Raw genomic sequence first — 23,446 nt, 5'->3', positions numbered from 1 at the left:
CTTTAAAAACCTGGTGGAAAGAAGGAAAAAAAGCAAAAAAAAATTATATTTAGAATTCAGAGTGGGAGATCAGTTCCATATATAAATTTAATGTAAAGTGATCTCCCTATTTCCAAGCCATTCTAAATACTCAGGATTAAAAGATATGATTAACTGCCATAAAAAATTAGAGTGGCCTGTAAATGAAAGATCATTTTCTGTTAAATTTATGTATGAAACAGATCCCCCATGCTAAATTCTAACATGTTTTTCTTATTCCTTTCTTCCATTTTTTTCAGTGTATTTAAATGTAATCACTTAAAAAAGCAAAATCTCAATAGAGAGAAAAGGGTGTTAATCTACAAATTTGCTCACATTTTATATTTTTTAACTCCACATTTTTTTTTCTTTTACTTTTAAGCAATTGATTTGTTTTTAGTTTAGTCATATTGACTTTTAATGGTCCCATATCTTTCTAATGCAAAAATTGCCCTTAATTAAGCTTAACATCCAGGTTCTAACCTTACGTCCAGATTGGCAATTAAATTTCCCCCATAAGTCTAGTTGCAAGCTCCCTTTTCCTCTCCAATGTCTTACATTAACTTTGTGGGGTTTGCATTCATGCCAGACAATTATAAGCAGTAAATAATTGAATGGTTCAATGTTGGGATCCAGGATTTCTTTACCAAATAGATTTTCCTGGGCATGCCAGGACACAGGACCCATTAGTTTTGAATGATTAGATTTTTTCACTAGATCAATTTTGTATTCAAGTATCTTATGTAATTATTACTGCTATTTGTATCATTTATGATGAAAATAAAGTTTTCTTATTTTATATTTTTTCTTCTTTTTTTACTGATTTTATATGATTTATTTATTGTTTATTATTATTGTTAATTGCAGTGGATATTTGGTCCGTGGGCTGCATTATGGCAGAATTGATACGAGGTGGTGTACTATTTCCTGGTACTGACCGTATCCTTTTTTATTGGTTGCAAAGTCACTTTTTTTTTTCTTTTCTTTTTTTTTTTTTTTTGCTTGCAGGTTTAAATATAGTATTGCCTGACAGAATTAACTTCAATATGACAGTCTAATGCGAGATTTTCTGAAATGATTATTTGTTTGTTGAAGTAATATATTTTAACTTGTGTTTATTTTGGGTAGATCAATTTTTAAAACTGTCTTTTATGAATGCCTCTACAAAAAGATGGCAAAAAGTTTTAGCATTTTAGCCTGAAAGAAGCATACACACAAAATCGATATTCATACTTAAAAAAATACTAATTTCATATTTTTAAAGCTGATTTTTTAACTTATTATTTTTTTAAAACTATTCTTTATTGCAAAATTTTGTATATATAATTTTTATCATATATATAATCATATATATACACTTGAGTATATTTCTATAAATTATGTTGTTAAACACATTCTAAATATTTTTTTTTCAAATTCAATAATTTTTTTGATATTTCATTTCAGAATCATTTAAAGTGTTTAATAGTAGTAAAACATCTGTTTCTGTGTATTATTGGTTTTTGAATCTGAGAGATTAATGCAATCATGAAACTACAAAAAAGTGTGACCAGATCCAGGCAAGACTGCAAACCTTGACAAGATAAGAGAGATGAATATCAAAAAGCGCTGAAGGCCAAATGTGTCAATAGAATTTGGCTCCATGTCATCTGGAAAAATTCAGAAGTATCTGGGAACTTTCATATGTTCACAGTTTTTATGAAAACCATGCAATTAGTATTATTTACATGTTTTGAATTTCTATCTCTACTTTATGAAGACATTTTCCAAAACCAATCTACCCAATCAATCTACAGGATTGTGAGTGTCACAATAAATTTATTTTATTAAAAGAATCTAAAATTTACAAACTTAGTCATTGATTCAAAGGAAAAACCTTACACAAGTAATGAGTGTAGAACATTTTTAATTAAGTAGTAGTAGTAGTAGTAGTAATTTAATGTCTGTTTTACATTACGGAATTTCTCAAATTTAAGAAATCCATAGAATTTTATGCGATTTTCCTGTTTTCATTAAACTCAGAATAAACTACTTATTAGGAGAAGACTACTTTCATGAGAAAAAGAATCTTTTCTTGCCATTATATAGAATTCCAGTTCTAAATCTCATATCCAATTATTCCAGAATTACATTGCAATCATATATACCTACCAAACCCAAGAATGATTGAGTAAATGCTGGAAAGAATACTTTGGCAATCTGGTCAACTGGTCAGCTTCAGAATACTTTGGCAATCTGGTCAACTGGTCAACAGGGGCATGCAATCAGATTCCTCAGAAAGCAATCATTCAAAAAAACTCAGGTATAGCAGCTAGAAAAGATGGAACATTGCTGAAATCTACAAATTGGCACAAATACAGTAGAAACCTTTCATGATCCACTGCAAAACATCTGGGAGGAGGAATAAATGCCAGACAACTTTCAAGATGTCATGATGCATAAAAACAAAGGTAGCAAAAATGATTGCAGAAACTATAGACGTATATCACTTTTGTCCATCGCCAGGAAAATATTTGTCAGAGTCATTCTCAATGGACTCATTACTGTCCCTGAAAAGAACTTACCAGAGAGCAGCATCATCAATATGATATTTGCCATGAGACAACTTCAAGAGAAGTATATAGAACTAGCGGGGGATACCCAGCGTTGCCCGCGTGTTTTGTTTTGGATAAATCAAAACTGGGGGGGGGGGGTTAAAATAAAAATAAAAGTTTTGGTAGGTGAGTATGAGGATCGAACCCGAACCCTTGAGGCAAGGTTGGAAATTAAAGTGTGAAAAAAAAACTTGCGACGAATACAGTAGGTGGCTTAGTGATATAGATAAGTATAGTAGAATAATTAGACAAACGGAGGAAGAGAAATGTCAGTTAGCATTATTAACTACAGCTGGCCCAGTGGGACAGTTTGTTTCAAGTCTGCTAACCAACAATGCGAGTTTGACATGGGTAGACTTGAAACAAGCTTTAGATAATTATTTTGGAGTTCAGGTAAATCCTACCAAATTTATGAGGGAGTTGGCAAATATTAGACAGGGTAGGAGTGAAACTTTGCAGGACTACATGCAGAGGTTAGTGCGCTTGGCTGAAGGTTCGTATGGTAGCCTAGATACGAACAATGTAGTAGTGAAAAGCCAAGTGATAGGTTTCTTCATTGAGGGGCTATATGACAGAGAAGTCAAAATCGCTGTCATGAGGGAGGAACCATCAGACCTCAAAGTAGCCTATGAAAAGGCCCTAATCGAGGAACGGTGGCAAACCCATATAAGAGGCAATGTCCGAGAAGAAGAACCTATGGAAATTAACTATAGTAGACGCCAGAGGAACATAGAAGCGATAGGGAAAAAGAGATTCCCAGAACCAGATAGGGGGCATGGGAATTATAGAGGATTTAATAGGGGACCCGGCTTCAAGGCAAGAGAAACGGAGAGCCCTTGGCCGGGGATTAAGTGTTTCAATTGCGGCAGAAAAGGCCATATAGCCAGGAACTGTACTTTCCCTAAGTCGGGAAACGAGTCACCCCCACTCGCAAGACGCCCAGCGAGAGGAAGGGGGGGTGAACAGACGACGATAGTAAGACATATGGGCGCCGCTAATTGCATCCCTATTAAATTAGAGAAAAATAAGTTTAGAGCTTTAGTAGACACTGGTGCAGAAATTTCGGTAATAAAAAGTACCGTGTTAGAAGGGCTCAGACAGAAGCCTGAGATGAAGAAGATAGAGATGAATTTAAGGACTGCAAACGGGTCACCTCTCTTAGTGCAAGGAGTGGCGTGTTTGCAGATTAAAGTAGGAAGCCAGTACATTCGACATGATTTCGTAGTGACGGAAAACCTAAATAGGAACGTCATATTGGGCCGAGACTGGCTCAAGCAAAATGGTGTTAGAATGTACTTTGATTTAGGAGCAATTCGATTAGGCGGCGAGTACATAGCGCTGCAAGAAGAGGCTCATATTTCTAGTATAGTTAGATTAAGACATGATATCACCCTAAAACCGCAGCATTTACATGCGTGCACAGCTCGTGTCGGAATGAAAAACGGTCAGGGTTTAGACTACGAAGTAGTACAGATAGATAAGGGCTTCCTAAGTGATTTAAGTGGTGTATCGGTAGCGAACACAGTAGTCACAATAAAAGGTAGGAAAAGCTTTCCCTTACTAATCATGAATAGTACAAATCAGACAGTAAAATTAAGGAAAGGTTATAAGATAGGTACATGTAGTAGAACAGAAGTAGTAATGGCGATATCAAAGCCAAATAAACAAAAGAAGTTGGGAAACAAGAGTAACCTCGACGGCATAAAGGTGCCGGAGGAATTTAGGAAAGATATAGATAAAGTCCTGCGACGAAACAAGGATTTATTCGTCACAGAGGATAAAAACTTAGGCCGGACTGACACAGTAGAGATGAGGATCGATATAGGAAAAAAACGATCCCATAAAGAAAAACCCTTATAGAACACCTCTCAAGCAGTGGGAGGAAGTTAATATAGCACTAAAGGAAATGCTACAGGCAGGGGTTATAGAGAGGTCAAACAGTCCGTGGAGTTTCCCGATAGTACTAGTAAAAAAGAAGGACGGAACGAAGAGGTTCTGTGTAGATTTTAGGGCCCTGAACAAGATAACAAAGAAGTATGCCCGAGCGCTGCCAGTAATTGATGATATATTAGCTTCGCTAGGGTCAGCAAAATTTGAAATCAGGGTATTGGCAGGTAAAGTTGAACGAAAAGGATAAAGAGAAAACCGCGTTCACCTGTCATAGAGGACTGTTCCAATTTAATGTAATGCCATTTGGACTTGCTAACGCTCCAGGAGTGTTCCAGGAGCTAATGTCCGTAGTGTTAAAGGGACAGGAAGAATTCGCCGTGCCTTATTTGGATGATATTTTAATATTCTCCAAAACAAAGGAGGAACATGTTAGGCATATAGAAAAGGTGCTAGGTAGCTTACGTAGGCATAACTTAAGGTTAAAGGCGGCGAAGTGTGAGTTTTTCGGCAAGGAAGTGCAATATTTGGGATTCCGAGTGAGTGAGAAAGGTATCCAGCCGGATGGGGATAAAGTTAAAGCGATTCAAGCAATTTCGACCCCGACCACTGTGAAGCAGGTTCGATCCTTTATAGGCATGACATCCTATTACAGGCGGTTTATCAAGGATTTTTCCGTAATCGCCGAACCGTTAATTCGGTTAACTAGGAAGCATGCACGTTTCTGTTGGGACGATGCATGTCAGTCTGCTTTTAATCGATTGAAATCGAAGCTTGCAGAGATGGTGACGCTGGCATACCCGAACACTAACAAAGGATACAGACTATACACACATGCCTCCGATTATGCGATCGGAGCATCCTTGCCTCAAATGGTCTACGACCCAGAGGAGGGTCGGGAGATAGAGAAACCCATTTATTTTCTATCTCATATAGATGACTAGATGGTCAACGATAGAGAAGGAAGCATATGCGATTCACTATGACTAAAATAAGTTGAATCACTACTTGCACAGTGCTACGTTCACCATCTACACAGATCACAGACCATTGGAGTACTTGCTGAAATCTCCGATACAGAATAAAAAAATACAGACGTGGGCTTTGAGTATGGCTGGCTATGATTGCACCATACAGTACCTGAAAGGAAAGGATAACGTCTGTGCGGATCTCTTATCCCGTGCGATAAATGCGAGTCAGGATGAAGACGATCCTCTAGTAGAAATAGATAATAGGAATTACACGGTGAGTGTGATAAACTCGAATCGTTTTGAACCAAGAGAGTTTGTATCGCATAAGGATGACGAAGACTCACCGGTAGAAAGCGAGCGTCCTACACTATCAGGTTTGGATATGTGTAAAGAACAAGACGCCGATAGTCAGATCGTCGAATTAAAGAAACGGGTGAGGAGCGGTAAAACGTCCAAGAAAAAGTACATCATAATGGACGATATCGTATATTATTTATCGCAACCCGACGACGATCCATTAGTTAGATTATATATTCCGTCACATTTGAGGATGAAGGTATTGAAACAATACCATGATGAGAATGGTCATATGGGTGTGGAGAAAACGTTTCACGCCATTAAACAGAAGTATTTCTGGCCGGGTTTGTTCAAGAAGGTGAACGAACACATAGGGAAATGCGTCCCATGCTAGACCAGAAATTTGAGGAAGCAACAACCTCAAATGCAGGAGACCGACATGCCTTCTTTTCCTTTTGCTAAGATTGCATTGGATATTTCCGAACCCTATCCGAGGACTTTGTCAGGCAATCAATACATAGTCACGTTCATTGACATGTATAGTGGTTGGCCTGAGGCTTTCGCTGTGCCTAATAAAAAGGCAGAGATAGTGGTGCATCTCTTATTGAGGAAATATTTCTGAGATTTGGTGCACCATTGCAGTTACTTACGGATAACGGACGGGAGAACGTCAATGGGATCATGAAAAGGGCGTTAGAAGAGCTTAATGTTGATCACGTGACCACCTCATTTTACCACCCGCAAAGTAACGGGAAAATAGAAAGATTCCATAGGACGATGCATGACGTACTAGCAAAGAAAATAGGGGACAATGACCGTTCGTGGGACATGTACTTGAACCAGATGCTGGCTGCTGTAAGGTTTCATGTCAGCGAAACAACGAAGTACTCCCCCTATTACTTGCTCTATAATAGAGACGTTGTCTTGCCATTAGACAACATACTGAGGCCGCGTAGAATTTACTACGGGGAAGAGGATCATGAGATCGCTCTGCAGGACATGCATCGGACCTTTACATTAGTCAGAAACAATGTAAAGAGAGCTAGGAAGAAAATGATAGATAGGGCCAACGAGAAAACGAAAGCAGTCGATTTTCAAGTTGGTGATTTAGTTTATTATAAAAATAATAGGAAAAAGGGAAAGCTAGACGTAAGATGGTCTCCATATTTATGCAGTCATAGAGAAGACGGGGCCAGTCTCGTATAGGATTAGGAGTCAACTGACAGGGGCAGTAACGAAAGCCCATGGGGAACACCTCCGAAAAGCAGAACCGGAGGAATGAGATATCCCCAACGAGCAAGAGGGCTGTAGAAAAACTACCCTGTCAGCACCGGTAGAGGATAGTAGTACCGATAGGGAATCCTCTGGTGGGGAGGAAGAAAATTATCCCCAACAGAGCTATCGCCATCAACGGAAATCCCCAAGTCAGGAAAACAGGGTCCCGTTGATGGAACGGAAAATAATAACACGCAGCATGACGGCTGAACGGGCTAAGGAAATTAATGAGATATCGGAGGACGATATATTAAACTTAGTGCCCAGGTCGTGCGGTGTTGATTATGATAATAGGGACCAGCCAACCGTAGCTAGAGCTAGCACAAGGGTTGGGAACTCAAGTTATAATCAAGCTGCGGGTCGGGAGCGCAGAGCAGGATGTTTGGACTGGGTAAGAAAGTTACTCTGTCGATGTTAGGCAAAATCCTTATCATAGGGAGTTCGGAGTTGCCACCAACATTTAGGATCCTGGCGTTCTGGTTGAAATTTTGTATGATATGCTGCCTACATTTTAAAAAAGTAATTAAAATGTTAGTCAATTAATTAAAGGGCCGAGGTAGTGGAAAATATTGGACAAATCGACCAATTCGGTAAAACGAGTAAAGTTGCAGCATATATTTCGCTGTTAAGTGCGGACGATGCACTTATACCGAAGGGAGACCTTGTGCTTTCTTGTGTTGCTATTTTATTTTTTTTATTTTTTATTATTATGTTTTGGTTATTATTTTTTTTTATTTTGTATTTGTATGGAATCCATCGAAAAAAAAATTGTGACATTAAAAACATTATTGGAAATATCGATGGACCGATAGACGATTGAAAAAAAAAAAAAAAAAAAATGGTTAATGGAGGGGTGTTATGTAATGGGTGGCTGGAACCGTCCGATACATAACTGAAAAGAAAAAACTTCTTTAATAAAAGATTTAAAAGAGTGGGCATCGAATAATCGATTGTCCACTAGTCAAAACGAGAAAGTGCTTACGTCGTAAACAGAGAAATCAGACGACGAAAACAAGGAAACGTGACATTCCTCGGAACTCTGGAATGTATAGAATTTAGCATGAGTGATAAATTCACGTGTCGGTCAGCTGAAGATAAATCGCACGATGATTCTGGAGGCGGCGAAAAATTGTCAAAACGTGACCAACAGAACACGTGTTCTATTATCGTGGATTGGAAAAAAAAACACGCCAAAATCATGTAAATATAAGCAGTGATTTTTGGAATCTAACCAGAAGGAGAAGAAGAAGGAGGAGAGAAGAGAGGAAAAGAAGAAGAAGAAAGAGTTAGGAAGCGTGCGACTGTCGAGAGTATAACGTTTCCACACACCCCTCTCCATCACTGAAATGAACAGTAAGCCACACTGTTAAAGTTTGAACTATTGACAATCTCTGTGTAAAACGAAAAATATAATTTGAAAACAAAATATATTTTTATATGAAAAGCCAGTGTGTCTTACGTCTTGATTTGTTATGCTGAGTTACGTCTAACCTTTGTGTGCATCTCAAATTCGGGTTCGCCGGAATCTTTATTTTGACAGGTATGACAGCTATAGAAAGTCGAGAAATGAAAAATGCACAGTCAAGGGGGAAATAACTCTGTCGTCTTAGCCGTTACTATAACAACCAGAAATTAAACAACTAGACGATCAATAAGAGACGGCTACTGGGTTTTTGTTGCAGCAGGGAACTTACTAATTACGACTGTTCTCAACATAGGGGTCCTGAGACTATACAACACATAGAATTTTAGATAAAATTAAAAAATTGCCTATTATTAAAATTCACCAATATTATAAGTGTTGACATACACACACACACTATATAAAAAAAATAGTATGGCATTATTTCAACATCGGTTACTCTACAGCATCCTCTAATAGTTCAAATGACCTTTGCTATACCTAAATATCGATTCAATAAAAACTTTCTCATGACATGGTGACATGATCATATTGTATCCAATGTTATTATAAACCTTCTACACTTTTTAACTTAATCCTCAGCTTTGTACGCACTGTTTTATCTTGAAATTTATCATAATGCATGATCCACACAATTCATTAATGCTCCCAATTCCTTTTATAATCAGGTACTTACAAGAAAGACCTTATGAACATTGCCAACATTCCTAGTGAACTGGATTATGATTTGTATTATTTGACTTCTTCGGACTATTGTTTTTATCTTAAGTGTCATTATCACCATAAATCTAAATGTGTTAAGGACACTCAAGATGAGAACAGTAGTCTAAAGAATCTAGATAATATGAATATTTAATCGTCATCTAAAAAATTTAGAAACATAATAGGATTATGAATACAGACATATCATGTTCTCCATCCACTTCACCAGTGTTATCTCCTCTTTTCAGTGTTGACATAATTTCTTATGCTTTATATTCTTTTATTGTATATAATATATTCTTATGTCTCTGAATCTATTTTCTGTTGTTGTTCCTTTATTCTTGTCTACAGATATAGATCAGTGGAATAAGATTATCCAACAATTAGGAACGCCATCTCAAGACTTCATGTGTAGATTGCAGCCTACAGTTAGAAGCTATGTAGAAAACCGTCCTCGGTTTACAGGCTACAGCTTTGATATCTTGTTTGCAGACTGTATGTTTCCTTCTGACAGTCGTGAACATCAAGGTCTACAAGCATCTGTAGCCCGAGATTTGTTGTCCAAGATGTTGGTTGTTGACCCCGAACGAAGGATATCTGTTGATGAGGCATTAATGCATCCTTATATTAATGTGTGGTATGATGAAGGCGAAGTAAATGCAGTAAGTAACATGTGAAAAATCCCAGACCCCCCCCCCCCATCCCGAACCTCTAGATTGGTGGAGTTTCTCTCTTTGTCTTCATCTTTCTTGGCATATTGATACATAATGATTTTAAAAAGGTGAAAAAATTAACATTGACTCTATCAATCCTAAAGCGATTTCAATTTTTATTTTACTGGAGTTAATGTTTAATGGTATTCGATGGAATTTCTAATTCAGTGATCTCAAACACAAAAAGGGCCATTATGTGAGGAGCGATTGGTGTAGCTGACCAGAAGCATGCAATATCAACGTTGTACGAAAATGATTTTGTATCAGTTTTACATCCAACGCTGCACCGATGTAGCTGACAAATTCTTTTTCACAACAAATGAAAAGAAAAATAAATTTGCCATTTATGAGTTTTATCCCATCTCAATCACCATTTTCAGTAAGTCTCAATTTGAAACTAGCTATAATCATAGTCATATTTCACTAATTTTCTCACAAATTTTTTTTTTTAATGTATATTAAAATCTGCAAGTTATTTTTGCTTTCTCTATAGTTGTGTATAATAATGATAAAAATTAAATAGTCACAAAGTGCATTTTGCTAGAGGTAATTACAGAGGTTTAAAATTGATGGATCAAGTCCTGAAAGTGATTAAGAGAATACAATTGAACAGCAGTTAAGAAGTTAGAAAGGCATTGATGAAATACGATTTGGTTTTATGTCTGGCAAAGTATCACATGTGCTATATTTATTGTATGCAAGAGAAATACTTCGGTAAAAAAAAGGAGTTATTATTTTGATTTTGTGAGTGTGGAGTGCCGAGTTTGTCTGATGGATATTACTTAAACTAAAGACAAACGAGTTGTCTGAAGGTTGTTCAAGCCATGTTAAAAGTCATATTAGAATGAGTAGCACATTTCGTAAAAACTTTAACATTAAAGTCGTATCGCATTAGGATTCTGTATTGAGTCAGTTGTTTTCATCTGTGTTTTGGAGGCATTGTTCTGCACTGGTTATCCAGAAGAAATGGATGTTGATGACTCAATACAGGTTTACTTGTCAAGTTCAAAACTTGGAGGAAGCTATGGAAAGTAAAAGTCTAAAAGTGAATGTTACCAGGACAAAAATATAGATCAGTCGGAAATCTCTTGGAAAGAAGAAAATTCCCATGTTTAGTTTGTAATAAGAGAGTTTTTTGGTACAATTCAGTTTTCTGTGGTACTTGTAAGCATCGGATATACAAGAAATGAAGTTGAATTATAAGTAGGTTGAGAGAGGATAACTAAGTTGTGTGCAAGAAGTGTAAGACAAATGTGAACTCAGATCCGAAGAAAATATGTGTGGATGGCAAAGTTATTGAGGTTGTCAAAAAATTTTGTTACCTTGATAATATCATTGGGGCACAAGGTGGATAATCCTTCAAGGAGTTAATATACTTCTAATTTCTTTTCTGACACCAACGAAAATGCGTAACAAAGTTATCCTCCTTCAGGTATCCCGTTAACCTGCTCTTATCACAGTGGCTTTTTTATTTCTTCTACAGTGACAAAATGAGTTCCTTTGCAGATATTTGAAAAAGTGAGAAGCCACACATTGCATTGACTGGCTACAATATTGCATATTCTTCATGAACTTGTTAAAGAAGTTTGAGACACTTGATTGGGTCCTTCTTCATTTTGATAATGAATTTTAAATTATTTGCTCCATGTTTGTATCAAGTCCATTTGTATAATAAAGTGTTGTAATAATATGCGATACAAAGATCTAAAACAGAAGAATTGGATGAGATCAGTAAACATGGCAGATTAGTGGCACAATATTGTGCAACATTACAACATAAACTGTTAGCATCAGAATTATTTGCAGATCTATTGTGACTATGAAATTATGTGAATGGCAAACTACACAGATATCAATGCTAGAATGACAGAGTTAGATTGAAATTAATGGCTTGTGGAAAATGCAATTTTTCAGGTGAACAAATAAATATGGGAAGTTTTTGCTCCCAAAGGTAATTTTCTTCAGCACTACGATCAGTATGCTGTAGTGCTCATTAAACCAGAGCGCCTGATGTCTGTTCCAGTATTTACTAAAAACTTCCTTGTAAACATCATGCAATCATTACATACCTGACATTTCATTATGTACCTTTTGATATGATATACTTGTTTTGCTTTCTAAATAGCATGTGACAGATTCTACTGAACAATTGCAATTTACAGATCATTTTTGATTTTCATCAAAATTATTCTGTAAATAAATACAACTTTCATCTTTTATAAGAAAAAAGTGTTTTTAATTTTAAAGTATTTGTCAGTAAAACGAGATTCTGATTTTTATAATGATGAATGTTTTTATAAAATCTTTGTATTTTGTTTCCTATACAAAATACAAATGTTTTTCTTTTTTCTTCTCTTTGCTTTATTTGTTTTTAATGCTAATAACATTTCAATATCAAGTATAACATAATGAATATAAAATATTCCTCATGTCTCTTTCAGCCTGCTCCAGGACCTTATGATCATTCAGTAGATGAGAGAGAACACTCTGTAGAAGAATGGAAAGGTAATCATAGATTTAGATTCCAGTTTTCACTATTTTCGCTACATTTACACACAGCTTGTATTATACATGCAGTTGTACAATTCCACAAATTTTGGATTTTCAAAAGTATTCATTAAAAAATATAAAAGACCATATGAATATTAATTTTACAATTTTTTTTTTCTGCACTAAATTACCTTTTACTAATTTTTATTACTGCTTATTTTATTAATTTATCTAATAAGGATTTTTTGTTTTGCTAGTTTTTTTAAACTGTTTTTTTTTTTAAGTTATTTCTTAACTATGATTTTAAAAGTTACATTTCATTGTTATAGTATCATTTGGTTATTAAATTATTAATTGAACCAAATTGTTAATTGTCAGCATCAGACAACTCTTTGCCAAGAATTTTGCAGCTAATTCTACCCTTTGCGACCAAGACTGCCAACCCCCAATATTTCCTCCTATATCAGAAAATACACTATATGATATACAAATATCTGTACGTGATGTTGCCAAGCTAATTAAAAACCTTGATTCCAGTAAAGCAACCGGCCCTGATGGTATTTCAATTATAGTACTCCAAAGACTTCAACTAGAACTAGCACCCATCCTTACAAAACTGTTTAAACGTTGCCTTAAGGAGAATTGCTTCCCATCACCCTGGAAAATCTCATCAGTATGCCCTGTATTTAAGAATTCAGGTGATCGCTCATCTCTCTCTCAGTACAGGCCAATAAGTCTCCTGTGCGTTATGAATAAGTTTCTGGAATCTGTGTTAAATAGAGAAGTAATCAACCATCTCAGCAAAAATAACCTTCTTAGTGACACGCAATATGGTTTCCGTTCTGCTAGATCTACAGAAGATGTGCTTACAGTTATATCTCATAGGATTAACAAATCTCTCAATGGAGGCTTCCTTTCTAGGACAATTACTCTTGACATATCAAAGGCCTTTGATAGAGTATGGTATAAAGGTTTACTTCACAAGATCTCCAGCTACGGTATAGCTGGAAATATCTTCTCAATTATTAAATCATTTCTCTCTGATAGATTCATAAGAGTAGTGGTTGATGGGCAGAAATCAGAAGCTCTCAGTATTAATGCTGGAGTTCTTCAGGGGTCTATCCTGAGCCCAACTCTCTTACATTAATGATCTTCCAAATCACATCCTTACATCATTCGTAGGCATTTATGCTGATGACACTACTATCTATGGTAGCACATCTAAGACCGTAACTGACCAAGTTCCCTGACACCTCTTTCTCACAGAAGAAATGTTGTTAGTTTGTCTCTGCTTTATCGTTATTTACATGGCAAGTGCTCGGCTGAGCTCCAATCTATGGTCCCCCCTTGCCAAAATTTCACAAGAAACACCCGCCTAGCAGAAATCAATATCAATAATTTCCCCACTCTTTATCTGTACCTAAAGCTAAACGTAGATTCCATGAGCAAAGCTTCTTTATTAGAACTACACGCCTATGGAATTATCTTCCGTTTTCCTGCTTTCCAGCTGATTACAATATGGTTGTATTCAAGTCCAACGTAAACAAGTTTTTGATGAGCCGTTCCATATAAGTTAACAAATTCACTAAATTTCCATTACTAACGATTACTATATTGTCCAATTTCTACTGCACACTCTTTAACCCTTATCCTCGAGTGGCCTTGATAAGTGTTCATGTCCATCAAAAAGTAAAAAAATGATAAGATTTTATGTTTAAAGTTTCTTTGTGGGTGTTTAGTCCAAGAAATAAACAAGAAAAAAAATGTATCTGTTAGAAAGAAAAAGAAATAAGCAAGAAAAAAATGTATCTGTTAGAAAGAAAAAGAAATAAGCAAGAAAAAATGTATCTGTTAGAAAGAAAAAGAAATAAACAAGAAAAAAAATGTATCTGTTAGAAAGAAAAAGAAATAATTAAGAAAAAAATGTATCTGTTAGAAAGAAAAAGAAATAAGCAAGAAAAAAATGTATCTGTTAGAAAGAAAAAGAAATAAGCAAGAAAAAATGTATCTGTTAGAAAGAAAAAGAAATAAGCAAGAAAAAAAATGTATCTGTTAGAAAGAAAAAGAAATAAGCAAGAAAAAAATGTATCTGTTAGAAAGAAAAAGAAATAAGCAAGAAAAAAATGTATCTGTTAGAAAGAAAATGAAATAAGCAAGAAAAAAAATGTATCTGTTAGAAAGAAAAAGAAATAAGCAAGAAAAAATGTATCTGTTAGAAAGAAAAAGAAATAAACAAGAAAAAAAATGTATCTGTTAGAAAGAAAAAGAAATAAGCAAGAAAAAAATGTATCTGTTAGAAAGAAAAAGAAATAAGCAAGAAAAAATGTATCTGTTAGAAAGAAAAAGAAATAAGCAAGAAAAAAATGTATCTGTTAGAAAGAAAAAGAAATAAGCAAGAAAAAAATGTATCTATTAGAAAGAAAAAGAAATAAGCAAGAAAAAAATGTATTTGTTAGAAAGAAAAAGAAATAAGCAAGAAAAAAATGTGTCTGTTAGAAAGAAAAAGAAATAAGGAAAAAAAATGTATCTGTTAGAAAGAAAAAGAAATAAGCAAGAAAAAAATGTATCAGTTAGAAAGAAAAAGAAATAAGGAAAAAAAATGTATCTATTAGAAAGAAAAAGAAATAAGCAAGAAAAAAATGTATCTGTTAGAAAGAAAAAGAAATAAGCAAGAAAAAATGTATCTGTTAGAAAGAAAAAGAAATAAGCAAGAAAAAAATGTATCTGTTAGAAAGAAAAAGAAATAAGCAAGAAAAAAATGTATCTATTAGAAAGAAAAAGAAATAAGCAAGAAAAAAATGTATTTGTTAGAAAGAAAAAGAAATAAGCAAGAAAAAAATGTGTCTGTTAGAAAGAAAAAGAAATAAGGAAAAAAAATGTATCTGTTAGAAAGAAAAAGAAATAAGCAAGAAAAAAATGTATCTGTTAGAAAGAAAAAGAAATAAGCAAGAATAAAAATGTATCCGTTAGAAAGAAAAAGAAATAAGCAAGAAAAAAATGCATCTTTTTTTTTTTGTTTTTTTTTTACATGGGTATCACCACTTATCAAGGCCCAGAGGCCACTCGAGGATAAGGGTTAATAGGTATACATTAGTCATTGTGATTTTAGCATAGTAAACAGTGGGAATTTTGTAACTTGGATTACTTAGGGGGACGATTCAATTAGAACTTGTTCACATTGGACTTTTTTTTTTTTTTTTTTTCATAGGTATCAACACATTATCAAGGCCAAGAGGCCACTCAAGGATAAGGGTTGAAGAGTGTACAGTAGAAATTGGACAATATAATAATCATTAGTAATGAAAATTTGTTAAATTTGATAACTTATATGGAACGGCTCATCAAGAACTTATTTACGTTAGACTTGAACACAACCATATTGTAGTCAGCCGGAAAGCAGGAAAATGGAAGACAATTCCACAGGCGTGCAGTTCTAATAAAAAAGCTTTGTTCATGGAATCTACGTTTAGGTTTAGGCACAGATAAAGAGTGGGGGAAATTATTGATAGTGTTTACAGCTAGACGAGTGTTTCTTGTGAAAGTTTTGCGAGGTGGGACCATAGATTGAAGCTCAGTCGAACACTTTCCATGAAAATAACGATACATCAGAGACAAACTCGCAACATCTCTTCTGTGAGATAGAGGTTGCAAGGAAGAGAAAAGGACATCTCCTACGAGGCTACGAAGTCTATTTTGAACTCTATCAAGGCAGGACAAGTCCTTTCTAGCAGCTCCTGCCCAGATGTGGCAACAGTATTCCATCCTTGGACGTACCTGGCTCTTATATAGATAGAGAATTGCATCAGCAGTGAGATATCTACTGGATCGATAGAAAGATCCCACCATTTTTCCAGCGGCCTTGGCAACAGATTTGATGTACGTGTTCCATTTAAGATCAGGAGTAATGGTCAAGCCCAGAAGCTTGTCAAAACTTGAGGCCTCCTGAAGACGAGAGCCATTCATTTCAATTGATGCCAGACGGGGATCAGAATGTTGATGATGTAAAGAGAGAAGCTTGGTTTTAGATGCATTAAAAGTAATCAGCCACTCCTTTCCCCATTGTACTACATACTCAAGATCAGAGGAGAGAGAATTGGAGAGAACTTGGTCGTTTACTGTCTTAGATGTGCTACCATAAATGGTAGTGTCGTCAGCATAAATGTCTACAAATGATGTAAGGATATGATTTGGAAGATCATTAATGTAGATCAGGAAAAGAGTTGGGCCCAGGATGGACCCCTGAGGGACACCGGCATTAATACTGTGGGCTTCTAATTTTTGCCCCTCAACTACTACTCTTATGAACCTATCAGAAAGAAATGATTTAATAATTGAGAAGACATTTCCAGCTATACCATAGCTAGAGATCTTATGAAGTAAACCATTATGCCATACCCTATCAAAGGCTTTAGATATGTCAAGAGCAATTGCCCTAGAAAGGTTGCCTCCGTCGAGAGATTTGCTAATCCTATGAGATATAACTGTAAGCACATCTGCTGTAGATCTAGCAGAACGGAAACCATATTGAGTGTCACTAAGAAGGTTATTTTTGTTGAGATGGTTGATTACTTCTGTATTTAACACAGATTCCAGTAACTTACTCATGACGCACAGGTGACTTATTGGCCTGTACTGAGAGGGGGATGAGCGATCACCTGAATTCTTAAATACAGGGCATACTGATGAAATTTTCCAGGGAGATGGGAAACTATTCTCCTTAAGACAACGTTTAAATAGTTTTGTAAGTATGGGCGCTAGTTCAGGTTGAAGTTTTTTGAGTACTATAATTGGAATACCGTCCGGGCCAGTTGCTTTACTGGAATCAAGGTTTTTGATTAGCTTGGCAACATCACGTACAGATATACGTATATCACATAGTGTGTTTTCAGATACAGGAGAAAATATTGGGGGTTGGCGGCCTTGATCGCAAAAGGTAAAATTAGCTGCAAAGTTCTTGACAAAGAGTTTGGCTTTGTCTGATGCTGGCGAGATTACCTCAGGTCCATTGATGATAGTTGGGATGGAGCACACGCTTCTGTTCAGAATTCTGTTTGCTATTTGCCAAAACTGGTGGGAACCAAGCCGCTGCTCGGCTACTTTGAACTTAACAGATTGAGCATACAACCGTCTTGCGCTCTTTATTACTTTCTTAAAATGGTTGCTGGCAGTCCTGAAAGCGGCTTTAGTTTCCATACATCTATTACGTTGGAAACAGTGGAAAAAGTGATTTCTGTGCGCAATGGCAGCAGCACATTCTGGAGAGAACCATGGCTGGCTGTTAGGTTTTTGCTGAAACTTTTTAGAGGGTATGAAACGGTCAATACCTACAATTAACCATTCCGTCAGGTCTAATACTATAGAGGACACATCCTTTTTAAATATGGAATGCAGAGGTAGATCAGTTATAAATGTACGGAAGCTATCCCAGTCAGCCTTAGTGTATCGATATACTGTACGATGAAGAGGTACGTCTGGGGACTTATTACATTTCATTTTTATCTTAATTGATACAGCAGAGTGGTCAGAAGATCCAAGAGGCGACAGAACAGAAACTGAACATAGTTCAGGGCAAGTTGTGAGAAAAAGGTCTAGTAGGCTCGCATACTGGCCGACATTGTCGGGCACACGGGTGGGTTGCTGAACAATCTGAGTGAGGTCATAGGCAATGGAGAAATCATGACAGAACCTCCCCTCATCATCGGTCTTGTTTGAGTGGGTCAACCATTCGACGTTGTGAACATTGAAGTCTCCACATACGTGAATGTTAGCTGAAGGATAAGCAGATAGGACTTGGTCAATTTTCTCAGATATGCTTTTAAAGATAGTAACTCCGCTGTTGTGAGGGCGATAGACAGTAAATAAAAATGCTGTAGTGTGAGCTAAAGCAACCCGGAAGCACATATAGGGTAAGTTAGGATCTTCCCTGGAGATGTCCCTACCACGTGGAAAGCTATCTTTAATATAGGCACATATTCCATGCCCATGGCGATCTTGGGGGTCAGATTTAGAAGTTAAGTTAGAGTATCCTTTAATTGCGAACACTTCTAGGGAAATAGCCTGCCCAATGCCAGTTTCACTTAAAAATAAAAGGTCTGGTTTAGTCTCCTGTAATTGGGTTTCAACCTCTGGAAGGTTAGAACGTAGACCCCTGATGTTGGAGGAGACATGGTAGTAGGGGTCTACATTGGAAGTTGGAGAACCGGGTTTAATCGTGTATTTTTTCTTGAAACTTGTCATGATGAAATTTTGGAATTTGTGGACTAGGTCGTCAGATTTACTTAGAGAAAGAAAAAGAAATGAGCAAGAAAAAAAATGTATCTGTTAGAAAGAAAAAGAAATAAGGAAAAAAAATGCATCTTTTAGAAAGAAAAAGAAATAACCAAGAAAAAAAATGTATCTGTTAGAAGGAAAAAGAAATAATTAAGAAAAAAAATGTATCTGTTAGAAAGAAAAAGAAATATTTAAGAAAAAAAATGTATCTGTTAGAAAGAAAAAGAAATAATTAAGAAAAAAAATGTATCTGTTAGAAAGAAAAAGAAATAATTAAGAAAAAAATGTATCTGTTAGAAAGAAAAAGAAATAAGCAAGAAAAAATGTATCTGTTAGAAAGAAAAAGAAATAAGCAAGAAAAAAATGTATCTGTTAGAAAGAAAAAGAAATAAGCAAGAAAAAATGTATCTGTTAGAAAGAAAAAGAAATAAGCAAGAAAAAAAATGTATCTGTTAGAAAGAAAAAGAAATAAGCAAGAAAAAATGTATCTGTTAGAAAGAAAAAGAAATAAACAAGAAAAAAAATGTATCTGTTAGAAAGAAAAAGAAATAAGCAAGAAAAAAATGTATCTGTTAGAAAGAAAGAGAAATAAGCAAGAAAAAATGTATCTGTTAGAAAGAAAAAGAAATAAGCAAGAAAAAAATGTATCTGTTAGAAAGAAAAAGAAATAACAAGAAAAAAATGTATCTATTAGAAAGAAAAAGAAATAAGCAAGAAAAAAATGTATTTGTTAGAAAGAAAAAGAAATAAGCAAGAAAAAAATGTGTCTGTTAGAAAGAAAAAGAAATAAGGAAAAAAAATGTATCTGTTAGAAAGAAAAAGAAATAAGCAAGAAAAAAATGTATCAGTTAGAAAGAAAAAGAAATAAGGAAAAAAAATGTATCTATTAGAAAGAAAAAGAAATAAGCAAGAAAAAAATGTATCTGTTAGAAAGAAAAAGAAATAAGCAAGAAAAAATGTATCTGTTAGAAAGAAAAAAAAATAAGCAAGAAAAAAATGTATCTGTTAGAAAGAAAAAGAAATAAGCAAGAAAAAAATGTATCTATTAGAAAGAAAAAGAAATAAGCAAGAAAAAAATGTATTTGTTAGAAAGAAAAAGAAATAAGCAAGAAAAAAATGTGTCTGTTAGAAAGAAAAAGAAATAAGGAAAAAAAATGTATCTGTTAGAAAGAAAAAGAAATAAGCAAGAAAAAAATGTATCTGTTAGAAAGAAAAAGAAATAAGCAAGAATAAAAATGTATCCGTTAGAAAGAAAAAGAAATAAGCAAGAAAAAAATGCATCTTTTTTTTTTTTGTTTTTTTTTTACATGGGTATCACCACTTATCAAGGCCCAGAGGCCACTCGAGGATAAGGGTTAATAGGTATACATTAGTCATTGTGATTTTAGCATAGTAAACAGTGGGAATTTTGTAACTTGGATTACTTAGGGGGACGATTCAATTAGAACTTGTTCACATTGGACTTTTTTTTTTTTTTTTTTTCATAGGTATCAACACATTATCAAGGCCAAGAGGCCACTCAAGGATAAGGGTTGAAGAGTGTACAGTAGAAATTGGACAATATAATAATCATTAGTAATGAAAATTTGTTAAATTTGATAACTTATATGGAACGGCTCATCAAGAACTTATTTACGTTAGACTTGAACACAACCATATTGTAGTCAGCCGGAAAGCAGGAAAATGGAAGACAATTCCACAGGCGTGCAGTTCTAATAAAAAAGCTTTGTTCATGGAATCTACGTTTAGGTTTAGGCACAGATAAAGAGTGGGGGAAATTATTGATAGTGTTTACAGCTAGACGAGTGTTTCTTGTGAAAGTTTTGCGAGGTGGGACCATAGATTGAAGCTCAGTCGAACACTTTCCATGAAAATAACGATACATCAGAGACAAACTCGCAACATCTCTTCTGTGAGATAGAGGTTGCAAGGAAGAGAAAAGGACATCTCCTACGAGGCTACGAAGTCTATTTTGAACTCTATCAAGGCAGGACAAGTCCTTTCTAGCAGCTCCTGCCCAGATGTGGCAACAGTATTCCATCCTTGGACGTACCTGGCTCTTATATAGATAGAGAATTGCATCAGCAGTGAGATATCTACTGGATCGATAGAAAGATCCCACCATTTTTCCAGCGGCCTTGGCAACAGATTTGATGTACGTGTTCCATTTAAGATCAGGAGTAATGGTCAAGCCCAGAAGCTTGTCAAAACTTGAGGCCTCCTGAAGACGAGAGCCATTCATTTCAATTGATGCCAGACGGGGATCAGAATGTTGATGATGTAAAGAGAGAAGCTTGGTTTTAGATGCATTAAAAGTAATCAGCCACTCCTTTCCCCATTGTACTACATACTCAAGATCAGAGGAGAGAGAATTGGAGAGAACTTGGTCGTTTACTGTCTTAGATGTGCTACCATAAATGGTAGTGTCGTCAGCATAAATGTCTACAAATGATGTAAGGATATGATTTGGAAGATCATTAATGTAGATCAGGAAAAGAGTTGGGCCCAGGATGGACCCCTGAGGGACACCGGCATTAATACTGTGGGCTTCTAATTTTTGCCCCTCAACTACTACTCTTATGAACCTATCAGAAAGAAATGATTTAATAATTGAGAAGACATTTCCAGCTATACCATAGCTAGAGATCTTATGAAGTAAACCATTATGCCATACCCTATCAAAGGCTTTAGATATGTCAAGAGCAATTGCCCTAGAAAGGTTGCCTCCGTCGAGAGATTTGCTAATCCTATGAGATATAACTGTAAGCACATCTGCTGTAGATCTAGCAGAACGGAAACCATATTGAGTGTCACTAAGAAGGTTATTTTTGTTGAGATGGTTGATTACTTCTGTATTTAACACAGATTCCAGTAACTTACTCATGACGCACAGGTGACTTATTGGCCTGTACTGAGAGGGGGATGAGCGATCACCTGAATTCTTAAATACAGGGCATACTGATGAAATTTTCCAGGGAGATGGGAAACTATTCTCCTTAAGACAACGTTTAAATAGTTTTGTAAGTATGGGCGCTAGTTCAGGTTGAAGTTTTTTGAGTACTATAATTGGAATACCGTCCGGGCCAGTTGCTTTACTGGAATCAAGGTTTTTGATTAGCTTGGCAACATCACGTACAGATATACGTATATCACATAGTGTGTTTTCAGATACAGGAGAAAATATTGGGGGTTGGCGGCCTTGATCGCAAAAGGTAAAATTAGCTGCAAAGTTCTTGACAAAGAGTTTGGCTTTGTCTGATGCTGGCGAGATTACCTCAGGTCCATTGATGATAGTTGGGATGGAGCACACGCTTCTGTTCAGAATTCTGTTTGCTATTTGCCAAAACTGGTGGGAACCAAGCCGCTGCTCGGCTACTTTGAACTTAACAGATTGAGCATACAACCGTCTTGCGCTCTTTATTACTTTCTTAAAATGGTTGCTGGCAGTCCTGAAAGCGGCTTTAGTTTCCATACATCTATTACGTTGGAAACAGTGGAAAAAGTGATTTCTGTGCGCAATGGCAGCAGCACATTCTGGAGAGAACCATGGCTGGCTGTTAGGTTTTTGCTGAAACTTTTTAGAGGGTATGAAACGGTCAATACCTACAATTAACCATTCCGTCAGGTCTAATACTATAGAGGACACATCCTTTTTAAATATGGAATGCAGAGGTAGATCAGTTATAAATGTACGGAAGCTATCCCAGTCAGCCTTAGTGTATCGATATACTGTACGATGAAGAGGTACGTCTGGGGACTTATTACATTTCATTTTTATCTTAATTGATACAGCAGAGTGGTCAGAAGATCCAAGAGGCGACAGAACAGAAACTGAACATAGTTCAGGGCAAGTTGTGAGAAAAAGGTCTAGTAGGCTCGCATACTGGCCGACATTGTCGGGCACACGGGTGGGTTGCTGAACAATCTGAGTGAGGTCATAGGCAATGGAGAAATCATGACAGAACCTCCCCTCATCATCGGTCTTGTTTGAGTGGGTCAACCATTCGACGTTGTGAACATTGAAGTCTCCACATACATGAATGTTAGCTGAAGGATAAGCAGATAGGACTTGGTCAATTTTCTCAGATATGCTTTTAAAGATAGTAACTCCGCTGTTGTGAGGGCGATAGACAGTAAATAAAAATGCTGTAGTGTGAGCTAAAGCAACCCGGAAGCACATATAGGGTAAGTTAGGATCTTCCCTGGAGATGTCCCTACCACGTGGAAAGCTATCTTTAATATAGGCACATATTCCATGCCCATGGCGATCTTGGGGGTCAGATTTAGAAGTTAAGTTAGAGTATCCTTTAATTGCGAACACTTCTAGGGAAATAGCCTGCCCAATGCCAGTTTCACTTAAAAATAAAAGGTCTGGTTTAGTCTCCTGTAATTGGGTTTCAACCTCTGGAAGGTTAGAACGTAGACCCCTGATGTTGGAGAAGGAGACATGGTAGTAGGGGTCTACATTGGAAGTTGGAGAACCGGGTTTAATCGTGTATTTTTTCTTGAAACTTGTCATGATGAAATTTTGGAATTTGTGGACTAGGTCGTCAGATTTACTTAGAGAAAGAAAAAGAAATGAGCAAGAAAAAAAATGTATCTGTTAGAAAGAAAAAGAAATAAGGAAAAAAAATGCATCTTTTAGAAAGAAAAAGAAATAACCAAGAAAAAAAATGTATCTGTTAGAAGGAAAAAGAAATAATTAAGAAAAAAAATGTATCTGTTAGAAAGAAAAAGAAATATTTAAGAAAAAAAATGTATCTGTTAGAAAGAAAAAGAAATAATTAAGAAAAAAAATGTATCTGT

At 35.7% G+C, this 23,446-nt stretch overlaps 1 protein-coding gene across 6 annotated transcripts in view; it reads left to right on the top strand.

The window, feature by feature from the left end:
• Window positions 1–23,446, top strand: part of LOC145258276 (stress-activated protein kinase JNK-like) — a 432,258-nt gene that overhangs the window by 387,788 nt on the left and 21,024 nt on the right. For all 6 annotated transcript variants that reach the window (XR_013864086.1, XR_013864087.1, XR_013864085.1 and 3 more), the window contains 3 exons: window positions 886–957; window positions 9,519–9,829; window positions 12,322–12,385. Coding sequence is in view for 3 of the 6 variants with exons in the window: in XM_080116278.1 (XP_079972404.1) it covers window positions 886–957; window positions 9,519–9,829; window positions 12,322–12,385 (447 nt within the window). In the remaining 3 variants the exon portion in view is untranslated. The remainder of the gene's footprint in view (window positions 1–885; window positions 958–9,518; window positions 9,830–12,321; window positions 12,386–23,446) is intronic.

The sequence above is a fragment of the Euprymna scolopes genome, chromosome 33 (assembly GCF_053919585.1).
Source record: "Euprymna scolopes isolate OS-2025 chromosome 33, ASM5391958v1, whole genome shotgun sequence".
Taxonomy (NCBI): domain Eukaryota; kingdom Metazoa; phylum Mollusca; class Cephalopoda; order Sepiida; family Sepiolidae; genus Euprymna; species Euprymna scolopes.
The sequence above is the reverse complement of the archived record's forward strand: the minus strand, read 5'-3'. Positions and strand labels throughout refer to the sequence as shown.